This window comes from Anolis carolinensis, chromosome 1 (genome assembly GCF_035594765.1).
Source record: "Anolis carolinensis isolate JA03-04 chromosome 1, rAnoCar3.1.pri, whole genome shotgun sequence".
NCBI lineage: Eukaryota > Metazoa > Chordata > Lepidosauria > Squamata > Dactyloidae > Anolis > Anolis carolinensis.
This window is the reverse complement of record NC_085841.1, coordinates 350992524-351009884: the sequence shown is the minus strand read 5'-3', so window position 1 is coordinate 351009884 and position 17361 is coordinate 350992524. Positions and strand designations below refer to the sequence as shown.

Sequence of the window (17361 nt, the reverse complement as noted above, 5' to 3'; positions counted from 1 at the left end):
AATTCACAAATGGAAATAGCTGCTGGCGGCCATTTCAAAATACTAGTTTTAGTGTGAACATTGCAGAGACTTTAAAGCTGCTTGTACAGTGTTGTGGCAAAGTTTCCTGTACGGAGTAGCCTCCACATCACCCACTGGAACTCTGAAACTGAATCCAAGAATATCCCAGAATTTCACCACTTTACTCTCAGGTAAAGCTTTCCAATCAAAGCCCTACTAGGACCCTTTACTTGCACAAGAATATTTGAGGGCTTCTTACTTGAGTATGGTCTTCAGATGCCTTGCCACCCATGTTAAGAACATTCAATGAACTGGCACGCTTCATGCTGGACAGTGAACATGCAAGGATAAACCAATCAGAAAGGCTGAAAACGGAGAGCTTTGAACACATGCATAAAATAACAACTTCATTGTGATACATGAAAACTTTTTAGATATAAAATTTATAAAATATGCTTTTCCTATATCTGAACAGCCTCAAAACAATTCACCCAGACATTCAAACATTTTTACTGGCACAGAAAGCTTTAAATCTGATTTCAGTTGCAGAATGGAAATTCTGCATCAGTACTAACAGTGAATTAATATATCTGATTCTGTCCTAACATCTCCAGCCTCAAGGTGTTCAGATATATTTCAGCATAACTACGATCACTAAACAGTATTTAACTAGAGCCTTTTGCTAGGCTTTCACAAAACTTAGAAAAGTTTTGTTAGAATTACTTCTCAACGGGCAAAGGAAGCATGTACTAAAATGAGAGCATTTCTCTCTTTCATAGACAGTGGGATCCATGATGTACTGGAAGCTCTGTTTTAATATTCTAACAGAATTCACTGAGAGCTTATTACCCTGAAGTCAAATGGGCTACATCCAACAATTATTCCCAACTAGAGTTAATCCATTAAATCATTATAAATTTGACACGTCTCTGTATTAAGTTACGGCTGAGCTCAAACAATGGCTAGAATCCTGCATCAGTAAATGTACATGCATCTCCTTGGCTGTTTTCTGATGCCAACAACCACAAAACCCAAAATCTAATCAGTGCAGCTGATTAGCCCCCCCGCTCCCCAAACACAAATGCAGCTGTATCCATGCTAGCAGACAGTGGAGGAAAACAAGGGAGACATTTCCACCCATTTTACTGTACTAGGACATGCTGTAGGACTTTGCAAACTGCCTAGCTACAGGAAAATAGCTGGATATGCCTTCACCCTGGCTCCTGCCTACAGCGATATGGAAATCACTGTACCACAGAGGCTTTACTGCTTACAAGGTGTGGTAAGGAGGGGATATTCACCGTGTAGAGTAGTTGCTACAGCCTCCTCAATGACCAAAAATATGAGCTGTAATGACGTAAATCTAATGAACATCATTAACAGGGTTTCAGCTACTGTATTATAAAAACTGTGAGGAATTGCCATGTTTTTTCCAAGTTTTCAAAAAGGTTTACCCTAACAGTTACAATATGTAAAGGAACCTGAAATCTGAGATGAGGTCTATTATTAAGATTATTTGGAGTAATCACAAAATGTACAATAGTGGAGAAACACATTAATTGGTCCAATTTCTCTATACCAGGGGTATGGAATCTAGCTTTTAAGATATTTTGATTTAAAATTCACATTAGCCCCACCCAACATGGATAATTATAAGGAATTCTGGAAGTTATAGTCCAAAACAACTGGAGAGTCAAAGGTTACCCATTCCAACTCTATACCATTCACTTGAATATCTCTATCATTAACACTCTATTATTAAAACAAAAAACATCTGCACTAATCCTGTACAACAGTGGCTCTCAACCTGGGGTCCCCAGATGTTTTTGGCCTACAACTCCCAGAAATCCCAGCCATCAATGCTTAGTCAGCAAGATCATGTAAACATGTTATTACAAAAAATCCAATTTTTAAAACCAGGAATAAATAGTGTGGACAAATTTTAAATATGCTTCTATAACTGGGCATAACATTTATAACTATGCCTACAGTATCACTACAATTGTGCTTCCTTTTAGGCAATATGTTTCAAAGTCTCCAAAACTACAAATGGACATACATTAAAAAGCAACACAAATGTTAGCAACACAAAGAAGCAGTAAGTCATGCAATGTTGACACCTCTGTGTTATTTATTTATACAAAAATACAATAAAACATACATGTTAATCTAAAAGTGCATAACGCTACAAAAAGTATAAACACAAAATTCAAAAATAAATATTTTTAAAATCCACAGATACAATGCTAAAGTGTTAAAATGAACAAAACCAATGTTTATCATGCACATTATTTTCCTAAAAAACTTACTAATTATAGAACAAGAAATATATACTCCTGTCTATAGAACCATAAAAATTGGCAAGTGCACTCATATATTTTCAAGTTTGATGCAAGACTTTAATAAACCAGTTTACTTTTGAGTTTCCCTTTGTGTTTAAAATCTGTAACTGGTCAATATCAATACTATTCTTAAAACGCAAATGAAATAGTCTTTAAGGAGACATCAATGAGGTAGGAAAAATTTACTCTGGGAAATTTGACTAATAATAGCAGAAAGCCACTAGGTGGAGACTGAACTGAACTTTAAATGTCTCCACGTAAGTTCAATAAAACAATGGTTCAAACTTTAATAGGGAAGCACATTCCAGTTTTTCAAGTTAAAGGATCAGAGGTTAAGCAAAAAAATAACATTATGACAGGTACATTGGGTACAAGTTAACAGAGAAATATTGGGGTTTTGAACTGAGAAGACAGGTTTGCTAGTTTCACTTGGCTGTTGTTTGCCTTCAAGATATTTCTGAACCTATTGTGGGATTTTCTTGGCAAGAATTGTATAGAGAGGAGGCTTGCCATAGCTGTCCTCTGAGGATGAAAGAGTGTGATTTACCCAAAACCCACCAGTGGGTTGCTATGGCTAAGTAAGGATTCTAGTCCTGGTCTCCCCATGTCCTATTTTAGAACTCAACCCGCTCTCATGCTAGATTTCACCACAGAAATAATATGAACACTCCATAAAAACCCATCTAACTAGTACAACTAACAATAATACAACTATTTCCTGGTGTTTTTGGAAGTGTGGTAAGGCTCAGAGCTCTGCTGCTGAAAGCAACTAAATCTAAGAGAGAAACATGGCCGAATCCTTGGAAATACCGATCATGTTTTGAAAAATGGGGGAGGTTCAGACTGTGCAGACTTAACGTCAGGGCAGATGCTCTAAAATTCAGTCTATGAAGAGCCAACACAAAATTCTTCAAATCATAGAATTTCATAAAAATGCAATATTGTGCTTGTGAGGAGAAATTAGTGATCACAATGCAGAATATGCCTCTATTTATTATATTATCAAGTTAGTGAATTTCCTTATACCTACGTACCGTAAAAGTATGTAATTTTCCTTAACCACATTTCTTCTGAACCAATAAGTTTTAGTCTTGTTCTCAGAATAAAACAAATTCCTCATATTTTATTACTGTGGGGGAAACTGCAGAAATTCAGCTAAGTGCATCAGTAGTCAGTTTGTGTAGGAAAACAGGACGGAAATATTTGGACAATTCTCTCTAAAATTTACATAACATAAAACAATTTGTTTTTACATAGTAGTACTGTTAGAAGTGACTTTCAATAAGTGCCAATATGACATTACATCAAGGGAAGAAATCATTTAACACCATGGTGGACACCACTCAGCTCCTGAGTGTTTCAATACATCTAGAAATAATAATTACCCAGGATTCTTTGGTTCACTCTCTCGTGAACTTCCTCCCTTCAGCTTTCTAACCAGCTTCTCACTGCTGCGTCTAATTGAAGCACGAAGTTTGCTAAAGGAACCACTGCGTTTTAGAGATCCCGTGCCATCCTGAAAGAAATGAGCACATTGAAAACTGCAAACGCTTTTGGCTTTCTCTCACAGTTGAGCAATTACTAGAACCAGTTACTTAAGACTGTCATATGACCAAGGCAAAACTATCTCATGTAATTGAAAAAAAATGTAACAAAGTATGATTGTTTAATCTTTTGTTATGTTTGTTTACTCTAATTGTTCTGGAATATGCAAACTACAAATTAGTAAAAATTAAATTATAATCACCACAGTTGTGTGCAACATTCTATTAAAGACAATCCAACACACTCCAATGACAGCTTCACTAAGAAGATATACAGTTTACACAGATTCCACTGAAGCTTGCTCAGGAGAAAGTCCTAAGCAAATCTTCTCAATAAGATTACAGAGATCTGAACATCTATTTATGCAATCCACTTAGTAAAGTGTACAGATAAGAAATGTGTATCAAAGTCCTGTGTACAAGTCAATCTCTTGCAAAATTTCTATACATTCCAACAGCAGGACAAATACTTACAATTCACTATAGCACTCCATGCTAAACAAGAAGCAATCAGGGTAAAAGCCCACCACCAAGCAACAGCATTATATAAATATTTTGTTGAATTTATCTCATCTAATTACCGTGTGCAGTAAACATGCATGTTATTAAACAGCAAAAGCATATACAGTACTGTCACATATGTAGTTTATCATTAACATTGCTTCAGAAAGATACAAAGTGAGCCTGGGGATGTTACAATAATATATTTTATGGCCCAAAAATTGGAGATTTTTAATCTTTTCAAAGTCAGGTTTTCCTGACCAAAGACTTGTTATCTTCCATCTTTGAAACACATGTGTACTTGACTGCAAATGTATAATGCCTTGCTGTTTCTAGAGAACCTACAGCAGCTTCAGAGAAGGGCAGAAAATACTACTCAGAAGACAGACACAGACATCAGTTGGAGTGAGTTTATTAGAAGTTAGAAAGACAATACACAAAGTCACCCAACACCAAGATTAGTAGAGAAAAGCATATCTGCTGAAGTTTCACATGAAGACTAAACAGCATTGCTACTTTAGTATAAGCATAAGTGAAAACATCCAGAGTTCCATATTGATGTTAAACCGTGTTATAGGTCTCTAAATACACTTTAAAGCACTGTGAGCACATGCCTTACTTTTTTGTATTTGTTTTTTAAACTGTTTATTCTGTAAAGGTCACCATCATGCCATTGTAAGAATACCTTGCAAGAAACTTTAAAACTACCTTTCACCGTAGTGAAACATCTACTTTTAAACTTCATTCTTAGGGTTTTTTTCATGTTACACAGCAAATGGTAATTAACACCACGTTTTGTAGAACTAGATACATATCTGGCAAAAGCTACACATGTACAGAAAAAAAGAGGACCCCCGCTATCTGAAATGACACCAGCACTGAAGAAGTGGCAATTTTTACAAGTAGTGTAGCTCTGATCAGAGTATTAAGGAATTGCTAAATACACAGCTGTCAGTAGTGAAGAGAAGTTAGAGCTTGAAGATGGTGCACACCCGCCATGCAGGAGACAGTGTAAGAATCAGAAAAGGCATCTAGGCCTGTCGGATAGAAATTGAGAGAGAGAGAAAAAAAACTGAATGAAACTGTTGTGGGGAGAAAGTCAACAGTTTTCAATGTTGAGATTGTTAGTCATAACAGTATTTCTAGGTCACACAGTTATGCAGGGTCTCGAATTCAGCCAACTGCTCTTTACAAGTCCTAAGCAAAGACAACAACTTTAGAGAGAAAAAGTGGGGTATAAATAAACATAACAACAACAACAATAATAATAATAATAATTATTATTATTATTATTATTATTATTATTATTATTACAGTTTCCTTGGTATATATAAAACCAAATCCAAGCAGCTATTTTAGAATTTAAGGCATGGTTTTTGTTGTCTTTAAATTAAACACCAACAAGTGGTATAGGAAACTTTATCTTTTTTCTGTAGACACTAAAAATGATCACCTTCGATTTAATTGAAAACAAAGATGTATATTATGGAAAGTGAGTTTCTAATTCAAAAGAAAAATTGAAGTCAAAAGAAAAAGTGATGAAAAGAAAATTAGGAGTATTAATTTCTATGAAAAGATGTATCTATAATTAGAACGCAGTCCACAAATTCATATTACTGGGTCCTTCAAACCGTATTCCCAGGCATGCTGGAATTCGTCAGAAGCTTATTAGGGTTTCTTTATGACAAGATCGACAACAGTGGAGCAATTCCCCTAAAAAAACCGCTAGCTTACTACTAATAACCTTGCACTGTGAGAACGTAAGAAAGCTAAAAAGTATTCAAGCCAGTGAAGGTTAATTGATCTGTCTAGAGAAGGTGCTTTCAAATGAGCAGTGATGTACAGCAGAAGAGGCCCTTCATAGAGATCTCATGAAAAATGTTTCCACTGGAGGTTAAAGCCAATCATGCCTGTGATCCATAGAAAACCACAGAGGAGCAGAGTCCCGTTACCCACAGGAAGGATATCAAAAATCCTTTGCCTACAGCTAAATTACCTCTGCACATACATAGAGGATTCAATGCAGTGTCTATCAAAGCAGGAAGCCTACATGTTAAACTACAGTAAGTGAAAGGAAGTAAAAATGACCTTTCCCGTTAAACTATGGAAAAGTTTTCTTGGAGATTTGCCATTCATTTTTTTAAAACCAGGTTATCTTGAATAACTTAATATTTATTTGTGCTTTGGATTCAGAATATATAGACCTAGGACTTCTAGTTTGTATCAAAAGACAGTACTGCGAGGGAAATGTCTGCTCTTTACTGCCGCTCCCTGCACTTTCTAAAACATCTGTATGAATGTATACTCACAAATCCTTGGTCTGAATCCTTAAATGCTATTTCATGTATTCAGATAAAGATAAAGATGTACCTATTTTTTCCTGACTGGTTTTCCCTCCTGAAAACTGACAAAAATGTTCATGCTCTAATGAAGTTTATTAGGCTAATAATATTAATTATATGTTATATATTACATATAATATTACAGTATAGTGGTATAGTTCAATATAGTAATATATAATGCTAATGTGATATGCTAATAATATAATATATTGTATGTACATACAGCTGCTCTAAGTCCCCTTCGGGGTGAGAAGGGTGGGATATAAATGTAATAAATAAATGTAGAAAATGAATAAATAAATAATTTTAGACTTAAAAGATAAAGGTAAAGGTTTCCCCTGACGTTAAGTCCAGTTGTGTCCAACTCTGGGGGTTGGTGCTCATCTCCATTTCTAAGCCAATGAGCCGGAGTTGTCCGTAGACACCTCCAAGGTCATGTGGCTGGCATGACTGCATGGAACACCGTTACTTTTCCCGCCAGAGTGGTACCTATTGATCTACTCACATTTGCATGTTTCCGAACTGCTAGGTTGGTAGAAGCTGGAGCTAACAGCAGGTGCTCACTCTGCTTCCCGGGTTTGAACCTGGGTCTTTTCAGCCTGCAAGTTCAGCAGCTCAGTGCTTTAACACACTGAGCCACCGGAGGCTCCAATTTTAGACTTAGGCTCACCCAAAGTCTGAAATGATACAACAACAATCCTAATTAACTATCTCATTGGCCAGAAGCAGGTCCACACTTCCCATTGAAATCCTGATAGGTTTATGTGGGTTACAATTGTTTTCATTTTAAAATATTGTATTGTTCTTTCATTGTTGTTGTTGTTGTTTTGCTTTACAAATAAGACATGTGCAGTGTGCATAGGAATTTGTTCATATTTTTTCCCCAAATGATAATTTGGCCCCTCAACAGTCTGAAAGATTGTAGACCGGACCGTGCTTTAAAAGTTTGAGGACCCCTGGGCTAAAGGCACTTTAGTGAGGAGTGTTAGCATGAATGCACTGAAAATGTAAACCAAATAATTTGTATTATGTCCTATATATTGGGTTCAGTGATCCTACCTCTTTAGAGTTTCAAAATACCAAACTCCAGATACCAAATTTAATACAGGCTATACATGTGTCTTCTGGAAAACCTAAGTCCTTTAAAAGGGATATGCAGTAGTGCTCTAAAAAATTTGTTTTATAATATTCTTCTTAAGTCAGTTTCCATATTTTGAATAATCTGGTTTGAGGAATAAATGAGAATTCAAATTGTGGGAAGCCATAAGTGAAACTTAATGGAAAAAATGAGTGAAACACTTGGGGAATCACTTCTCTATAAACAAAACCATGTTATTTAAATTTTACAACCATTCCCAATTAAGTGTGAGATTAATTCAAATCACACTGAATTTAAGTCATATTTCATCACTGCATTGTCTTCTAAGATGTTTTCCTAACAAACCAAAGTAGAAGGCTGCTTTACAAGAAGCCATATGTATAAAATTTGACATCTTTCTTGTAATTTCCACTCGTGTAAACAAACCCATACTGTAAATAACTATTCAATTATTGCAAGAAAGGTTTAACTCCAAATGAGCAAGTGAGGAAATAGTTAATGAAAATATTTGGGAATTTCCTTTGTTCAATGCTCTAATCACTGATATGTAGAGTATTTCACTTATATTCTTTTTTTTCATGGAACTCATGTGAGTACGTGATGAGATTTAGACCTGTTTATACAAATGTTCTTTTAGAACGTGTCTCGAAACCAAATAACTGGCATTGGGTACAGGGAGGTTATATCTTTTGACTGCAAATCTGATGTAAAAGTTTCAGCAGTAAAACAAAACACCAATCTACATCCATTATCTTTAGAACCAACTTCAGTAGAAGGGAACAATTCCCACAATAGAGTGCATTTGCTCAACAAACTAAACAAAAGTCATAGTTAGAAAAAAAATCTCAAAGGCCAACTAGTCCAGTAGTTCTCAACTTCTGCATCCCCAGGTATTTTGATCTACAGCTCCCAAAAATCCCAGTCAGTTTACCAGCTGATAGGATTTCTGGAAATTGAAAGCCAAAACATCTGGGGACCCATAGGTTGAGAACCACTGATCCAGTCCAATCCTGCACTATACAAGAATACATAGCTAAAACACTCAGAGATGCCTATGCATTCTCTATTTCAAGACCTCAAATGGAAGAAGAGTCCATTACTTTCCAACAGACTCAATTTCATAGTGAAACAGCTCTTACTGTCAGGGAGCTCTCAGTCATAGTTGGATGGAATTCTTTTCATGTAACTGAAATCCAATAATTCATGTCCTAATCTCTGGAATAGAAGACAACAAACTGGCTCCAGTTTCTACAAGACATTCCTTCAGATATTTAAAGATGACTATCACATTGCCTCTTTGTCCTCTCTTCTCCAAGCTAAAAATATACAAGTTACTGCCCAAATGTTTTACCATCTTGGTTACCTATTCCTCTGGACAAATTCTAAACTGTCAATATCATTCTTCGACTAAGATGCACAAATCTGGACAGTATTCCAGGTGAAGTGTCACCAGAGAGAAATAGGGTTACTTCTGATCTGCAAAACACACTCCTGTTGATGCAGTCTAGAATTTCACTGACTGTTTTGCCAACATCATTGGTGTTATCTCATGTTTACAAAGTGGTCTGTTAAGACCCCTAGATCCTTTTTTATGCACACTGTTGTCAAGCCAGATGCCATTCATACCTTATTTGTATATTTCATCTCTTTTGCCATTGCCTTAAGTTTATCCCTTTCAAATTAATTTTATTAATTTTGGCTCAGGTCTCCAAACTGTCAAAATTATTTAGAATTCAGTTCTAGTCCTCTATCCATTCACCCCAATCCAGTGCCACTGCAAATCTGATAAGCATGTTTTCTATTCTATTATTACAGTCATTTATAAATATGCTAAACACCACCAATCCCAGAGCACAATCCCAAGAAAGCTCACTAAGTCACTTAGATATTTGAAGATGGCTGTCATATTGCCTTTTTAATCCAAGTTAAATATATACAACTGCCTTATACAACTTGGGGCCTGCTGGTGGCACAGTGTGTCACCGGCACTCCATGCAATGCCAGCCACATGACCTTAGAGGCAACTACGGACAACGCCAGCTCTTCGGCTTAGAAATGGAGATGAGCACCAACCCTCAGAGTCGGTCACAACTGGAATTAACGTCAGGGGAAAACCTTTACCTTTACTATACAACTTACTGTCTAGATGTTTTACCATATTGGTTACCCCTTCCTCTGAATAGGTTCTATACTGTTAATATATTGGAAGAGACTGTGAAGTGCCATCCAGCCCAACCTTCTGCTCTGATTCATTTGGTTTTACAGTTTGTCTGTCTGTCTTCAGGAATGTCAAGGATGTTCTGTTAAAAGCTTCACAGAAATGAAGATACTACAGCCATAACATTCCACTAATTTACTAAACTTGTAACTCTTTATAAAAAAGAGTTAAGATTAGTCTGGCACGAATTGTTTTTGGAAAAAGAATCCCAGGAACAACAGTCCCCTTCCTCCACTCTGCTGAGATCTCACCTGCTCCCCTAGAATATGTAAAGATTATCAGCAGAGGTTGTAAGATAACATCTGCAATATACTTTGAAACCTGTGGGTGTAGTTCATCTGGACTAATACACCTGCATTACTATTTGCAGTAAGTGAAATTAAACTGGAGGACTCCCTTGTTTTTAACTCATGAGGGACACAGTTTGAATGACATCAACTTAGAACAAGAATTACATAATTTGCCTGTACCTGGCATCAAAACAGAGACCGAAAAGTTAGTTGTTCATGGGTCCATCTACTACACTGAAGAATTTATGCAATCTGACACTACTTTAACTGATATGGCTGAATGCTATACAATCATGACAGTTGTAATTTAACAATGTCATTAGCCTTCTCTGTCAAATAATGCTGGTGCCTCACCAATCTACAAATTCCAGGATTCCACAACATGGAACCATGGCAGTTAAAGTGGTGTCAAATTCCATTAATGTAGATGTACTCAATACAGCATAATAAGACAAATTTAACAGTCATGAACTGGGGAGACCTGGATTTAAATCCCTATTGGACCAAGAAAACCATTAACTGATCCCACCCAGTGATAAAACACACAGCCTAAATTATCCCACAAAGTCACTGCAATTTAATACTTCCATGCGCTATCTGGAGAAAAGACAAGGTAACAAATGTGATGTTACTAATTAACAAATAGATTAGTTATGTAGAGAAACTGTGGCAAGTCTCTGGAATGTTTGGTTACAGAACCTTTACTGGTTCATAAATGACCATGATGGTATTCTACATTATTGTATTATCTATTATTGTTTTGTATGTATATTTTAGTAGTGACAATAAATAAAATATCCAAACTGCTTAAAAATGTATTAAACGGGATATTATGATAAATAAATAAAAATGTGCCAAACAAAGAGAAACAAGTACATGCAGATTTATGCCAACATGAATGTCAGGAATGGCAACATGAAATGGAAAACTGGATAAAATCTGTTCAGAATCTAAACACAAAAACTATACCAAAAAGAGAAAATAAACTCGCACCACACCCTAAGTAAATTAGAGAAAGGTATTAATCACATACCAAGTAGGCAATTTCATTCTGGGAAATAGCACTTTCTTATTTGATGGTTTTATGAGAAGTGCTGTCACTGACCTAGAAATACTGTTTAATTGTTTTCTTGAGTGCTCCTGTAAGCCCCAAACCAACATGCTTTGTTCTTAAAAGACAAACAAATGGAGGGGAAATGCTTCGTCCCTCCCCCTTGCAAATCTGAAGGCATGCCAAGTATAAAAGAGAGGAGAAAAATAGGGAACAGTACAGTACACAGTTCAAATACCAAGGGGACAAATGAAGGCACTAGTAACATGGCAGTATTTGCTTTATATGCTGATTGACTGTCTTAGCACCACCAACACCAAAGCCAATCTGGTAATGAGAGAGATAGAGAAACATTTCCAACATCAAAAAAGTGAAGATACAGACAGCTGCAAGAATCTGCAAAGTACTAAGCGTTGACAAGTGACAAAAGGGTTGTAGCTGCTGCTACAGAAGTTTGAAAAGCCTCCCAGTCTGGAAAATATGGCCTTCAAAAGCAAGAGAAACTCTGGAAAACCTGTGTCTCCTGCAATCTGACTACATGTTATAGAGTTCTAAACAATCAGACAGAATGTGTGTCATGTATTGTAGCACAAATCAAGTGTACTGGTTTTAGTTATGAGACATCAAACAGAAAAGTAGCTTTAGTTGTATGTTAGCAATAATGGTAGTCTTAGGAAGGCCTTATTATTGTAATTCATGCAGTACAAGTTCTACATTAAGCATTGCAAGGAAGAAAAAGTCTCACTTTAATGACTCATCAAGCAAGCTTTTCAGGGTAATGGAAAGCAGTAATTCATTATGTATGTAGCTTGGTGGATCTTATCATTACATTCTCATGGTGCTATGAAGCAGAAAGGATGCTGCATACACAGGCTAGGTTCTGCTGCATGACTCATGAGGTGGGAAGACTAGTGGGGTTAAATTTCAAAGAGAAATGATTTTCTTCTTAAATTTAGGCTTTTGGCTTATTAATATACACTGATTCCATTTACTTGCATAGCAGTGCTGGCTAGTGAAAACCTTTTGAGACAGCAACAGATATACAACAGATATACAAAACAAACCAACTGTCATCCTAGTACTTTTGAACTAGTTAACAAACAAACTAGTTAAGATTAGGTCCTAGACATAAATCAGGACACTCAATCAGCATTCAAGTGCGTATCCAGATTTTAATTCCTAGGTTTTCCTCATGTGAGGTTTATGCTATCCAATTCGTTGATCAGAAATTATTTTTAAAGGTTAGATTTGTTCTTTTGCTTTCATTGAAATCAGAAGATGCATATGAGCTAAGGACATTTCAGAAGGCTCAAAAGAGTGACATCTCAATTGCTCTGGTGGTATAATGACTGAAGTTACTTTGATACACTGTGTACTGTACTTACCCCATTCCACTCTACGCTCATACTCACTTCCTCTCCTCCATCAGGGCCACTCTCATACTTTACCACGTCGACATTGAGGCTCTCGCGGCTTCGCCGTCTCTCTATACTTTCAGGATCATTAAGGACTTCGGCAACTCTCTGTTTGTGAACATTGTCAAGACCCTGTAAGCCAAGGAAAGGACACCTCACTTTGCAATGAATACTTCTATGCTATGAACAGCAAATGCAATCAAGTTAATATAAACTATAAAAAATAATACTGCATAGTAAGTTTTCATTATGCGTATGTGAAGCATAAATATGTAGAATATATTACATACATTCAAGGAGAAAAATAATTTCTCTGCTTTATTTAAGCTATAAAAACCATTTTCCAGTAAAGGTAACAGATTTAAAAAATCATTTTGTCTGAATTTCTCAGACAGTCCACATGCTATAACTAGTTGTATCAATTTTATGGTTTGAGTCTGGAGCTGAGAGACTATACAAAGATTATATTTTGACAATTATATTTAAGTTTTATATGATCAAACTTTTTGCATCCACAGCCCCTTCCCACAAACAAGGGAACAAACCATGATCTGATGTTGGTTTAATATCCTGTTCTGAAGAAGTTAAGCATTTATTTAAAAATTATGTGATATAAGGTACTTTTTAAAGCGAAGATTTTCTAATTTGTTGCTCCCATTATGCAAGAAGGGTCAACAGACTATATGTGCAGTCAAGAGCCTATTTCATATCTGACTTTAGTAAGCTGTGATATCCTCATCCAGGCTTTCGTGGGTAGTTCTGCATGAACCAGGTCTGTCATCCTTCCCTCATGGTTCATTCCCTTTCCCACCCACACACACATGAAAGCCAGAACATCCTCTCAAGCAGAAATTAACATGGTGGAAAGGAACTCTTCATCCCCAAAGTGGAAGTGCTTCTACTTATGTATTATGAAGATTTTATCTTTTCCTGCCTTAAAAAAAAAATTGTTCCACAAAAAACCTGTACTGGAGGATTTATGGCAGAAGGGATTTCAATCCTAACCATTAGTGACAGGTTTGTTATTACCCCTCTCTGAAACCTTATTGGAAATGTATGTCTTTGCACGCATATGTACATCTGGGGGGAATTAAGGCCATAACATTCATATCCAGTAAAAGGGCTAAATAGCCAGTGAAGTGACTGATGCACAATGGGAGCAATATGCATTGAGACTGTATTTCTGAATAGCAATACACCAGATATATAAAAATCATTGACACTGTTGAAACTGGGGCACCCTTTTAATTCTTTAATGTAAGATGCCATTTATAAGGCTTCTGAAGAATTCTGTTTTAAATTGGTACCAATCATGTATATTTGAACATTCGTTTACGTCTGAGTTTTTTTCTCATATCTGTGATTTTTGCATTCTTATCAAAGATGTTATTTCCAAGCTGATTTAAACACGATTCTCTAATACTGACAATATGTATTATATTTTCAAGATTATTTTCATTCAAAAACTGATAACTTTTGAGTGCATGAACACCAAACACACCAAAACATAGTGGGATACAATAGATTGGGCCATGTGTTACGATTTCTATTTTTTTGGTTTGCAGAGAGGTTGCTGTTATGTGATCTCAATAATGACTTCGACCTAACAGTGACCACATAGCATGCCATTAAATTTTAACCAAATTATGGTTTCTGCTTTATGAAAGCATTCTGGTTTGTTTGACATCATTTGGCAAATGAAAATTCAGTGGACAACGCACGGGAAATGTCAGATAACTGGCACTTGCCTGTTTACGAGACCTCATTGCTGCTTCTTCCAATGTTTCAGCAGCTTCAAATTTGCCCTGACGTCTGTAAAGTGCCCCAAGATTCTTTAAGGTTGTTGTGACTGTTGGACTATAAATTTAAACGTTAAAATTATTTTCAGTCAACAGAACATGACAAAAAAGTCCTTAAAACAATTCTGTTTTACAAATATTCTTTAAAAGTGAAGGCTTACCAAAAACCTAGACACTGGCTTTAATTGTGTAAAGAGGTAGCTAACTGTTCAGAAAATGCATCTATTATTCTGCAGAAAGATACTGTAAAGGAGGAATAATACTGGATATCTACACACTTTTGCACTTTGTTTCTGATGAGATGGCATTACTGCAGGCATTTAAATGCTTGCATATTGAGGAAAATATCCAGTTTGTATCATCATTAGAGGTTCCTTGCTAAATAGGAAGGTGTTTTCACAGCTATTCCTTTTCATTATATAACTAAATTAATTCTTAATCAGTAGTCTAGAAAATGACTCACACCTCCTATTCCATTTTCCCTTATCAACCCTGCTCAGCTTTTTAGTCCAAAATAATTTCTAGTACAGAACACCATGTCTGTTATATGATCATCCAGAGCAAGTCTCCTGCTGCAAAAAATCTGAATTTTCAGTTTTTATTCTATTGAGAGGGGGAAACACCTTCAAATAAGCTGCCAATTTGAAAGTTTAGACTACAGCAACACTGCACACACATATTAGGAGAAACAGAGGGTGTAGAAACATAGGTGATAGAAAAAAAGTGCTACTCTCTTTGGTGCATCTTCTTATTTCCTGAAGTAGGAACAATACTCCAAGCATCAAGGTGCTGATCTTCACACAAAGGCACTGTTGGCAACTGTTTCAGAAAACATGCCTTGTGTAATCTCTAGTCATTTAGGTGTTCCAAAACCTCTAAGAGGTCAAGCACATTGGACTTTTCTTATAGCTGGTGATAGCAGAAAACAACTTAACTTAACTAATAATTACAGCCATTGAGCAGTTAAAGATCACACATGATGATAAAGTGTTCCTATCTGCAGGAAAACACAATCTCTCCTATGAACAGGCCTTAAGTACAACTTCGTTGTCACTTGTAATGCTGCATAACATTCTAGCTACTTTGGAACTTAAACCAGCACCCACATCTACACATCTACAAGACCGCAATTCTTCTGCCATTTGCTTCTCCCATAATAAATAATTTTCCATTCCACCTTTTTACCCTAAAATCCAGGTGAAGGGGCAGGAAAACTTCTGAAGCAAAAAATTTAGCACAACAATTATCTGTAATAGCACAGAAAGGGGAAGAAAGTCCCTATGCTGTTGACTTTAGTTACAAAAATACATCACTGAATGTTCTCTGTTTTCCACTCTCCAGTTCTCAAAGGCTTAATAAATTCAATGATTTCTTGGAAGTACTGCACTATCTGAGCTGCTTTCTATAGTCAAGAGTAAAGATGAAACAGGTACACACAGAGCAATGCTTCTGGTATTTCCAGGTTACTAAGATGAAATTTGTCAAATATGCCACAATCTATATTATAATAGTGAGCACATTTGATATTTATACCTAGCAGTCAAAAACACAAGGCATCATATTCACGTCTTCATAGAGACTAGGGTTTCAAAATGAAAGCCACTCAACTGAGTTAGTCTAATGGGATATTAAAATTCTGTTGCCTATGTATACAGCAGTTTGGAGAGAAAACCACTTCCAGATCCAATTAAAAGTACTGCACGAGCAAGTAGTGATATACTGGTATTTAGTACACAACAGCATTTGAAAGAAAACAGACATGAACGACAGAAAAACACAGATTTTGAAAATAATAAAAACGATTGGGGTCAGCATACTATAACGGAACATTTTAAACACAAAGGCTACATTTAGTTCTACCAGCAAGCAGTCACAATGGTGTTGTGACTCCACACTGTAGAGCCTTTCAGTGAATCTCTTTAACATTTCAAAAGCTTTGAGCAAAACATACCTATCAACTTTGCAAGCTTTGTACCAGCCTCCATATTCCCCAAAGGATGTGCCATCTTTTTGCTTTCCCTAAATTAAGAACAATATATTAAACTGTGTCTTCCAAGTTGTAAGAAAAGGAAATTTCCACCCTAGAATTTCTCTTACTTTGCTTTCTTCTCTTTCTTCAGCATGCATCCAGATGGGCTTGTTCTCATCTGTGTAAAACACAAGATAATAAAAATATTATTATTCTCATGTATTTTAATATGCATGTGTTTTAATATATCCTTTTATGGGGGTATTTTAACTATATTTTAATAGTGCTTATATAGATATATTTGATTATGTTGTGATTTGCTTCAAGCCGAAAGGAGAGACAAGAAAATAATAATAGCTACTAGGTGAAGTAAAAAATATTTTTACATTTGACCAAAACAACCCTCCAAAAGAGAATTTACAGTAATACTATTGAAAGTGAAAAATACATACACGTGTGTCTATCCTATCTACCCCCTTATGCACACTCCTAAGGCATACCATCCACTTATCGGAAAGATTACATTGTTACTCTGTAAATGCATCAGGAAAACCTTCACTTCCTGAAAAAATGCAGTAACAGATGATCTTATAACTGTGTCACAGCAAGGGATAGAACAAAGAATATCCTTGTTTTGCAAGAGCTATGAAACAGAACAGAATATATATCTACAAATCAGATGCAAAGCTGTTAAAATGCTCTTTCAAAGAAAGCTTGATGGCAACCAAATGGCAAGTAGCATGTGCTGACAGAAACTATGTTGCTTGCTAGATCAGACAGATTTTACTTTC

The 17361-nt window shown here is 36.0% G+C and overlaps 1 protein-coding gene across 2 annotated transcripts in view; it reads right to left on the bottom strand.

Moving 5' to 3' along the window:
- Nucleotides 1–17361, bottom strand: part of klc1 (kinesin light chain 1) — a 63121-nt gene that overhangs the window by 6786 nt on the left and 38974 nt on the right. Inside the window, exons 10-15 of one of the 2 annotated variants that reach the window (XM_003214312.4) lie at nt 16699–16748; nt 16553–16620; nt 14551–14659; nt 12773–12934; nt 3728–3858; nt 260–326 (exon numbers count right to left, since the gene is read on the bottom strand). In XM_003214312.4, the coding sequence (XP_003214360.1) occupies nt 260–326; nt 3728–3858; nt 12773–12934; nt 14551–14659; nt 16553–16620; nt 16699–16748 (587 nt within the window). Of the gene's footprint in view, nt 1–259; nt 327–3727; nt 3859–12772; nt 12935–14445; nt 14660–16552; nt 16621–16698; nt 16749–17361 lie in introns of those variants that run through there. The other variant, XM_016990685.2, reaches the window with a different exon arrangement.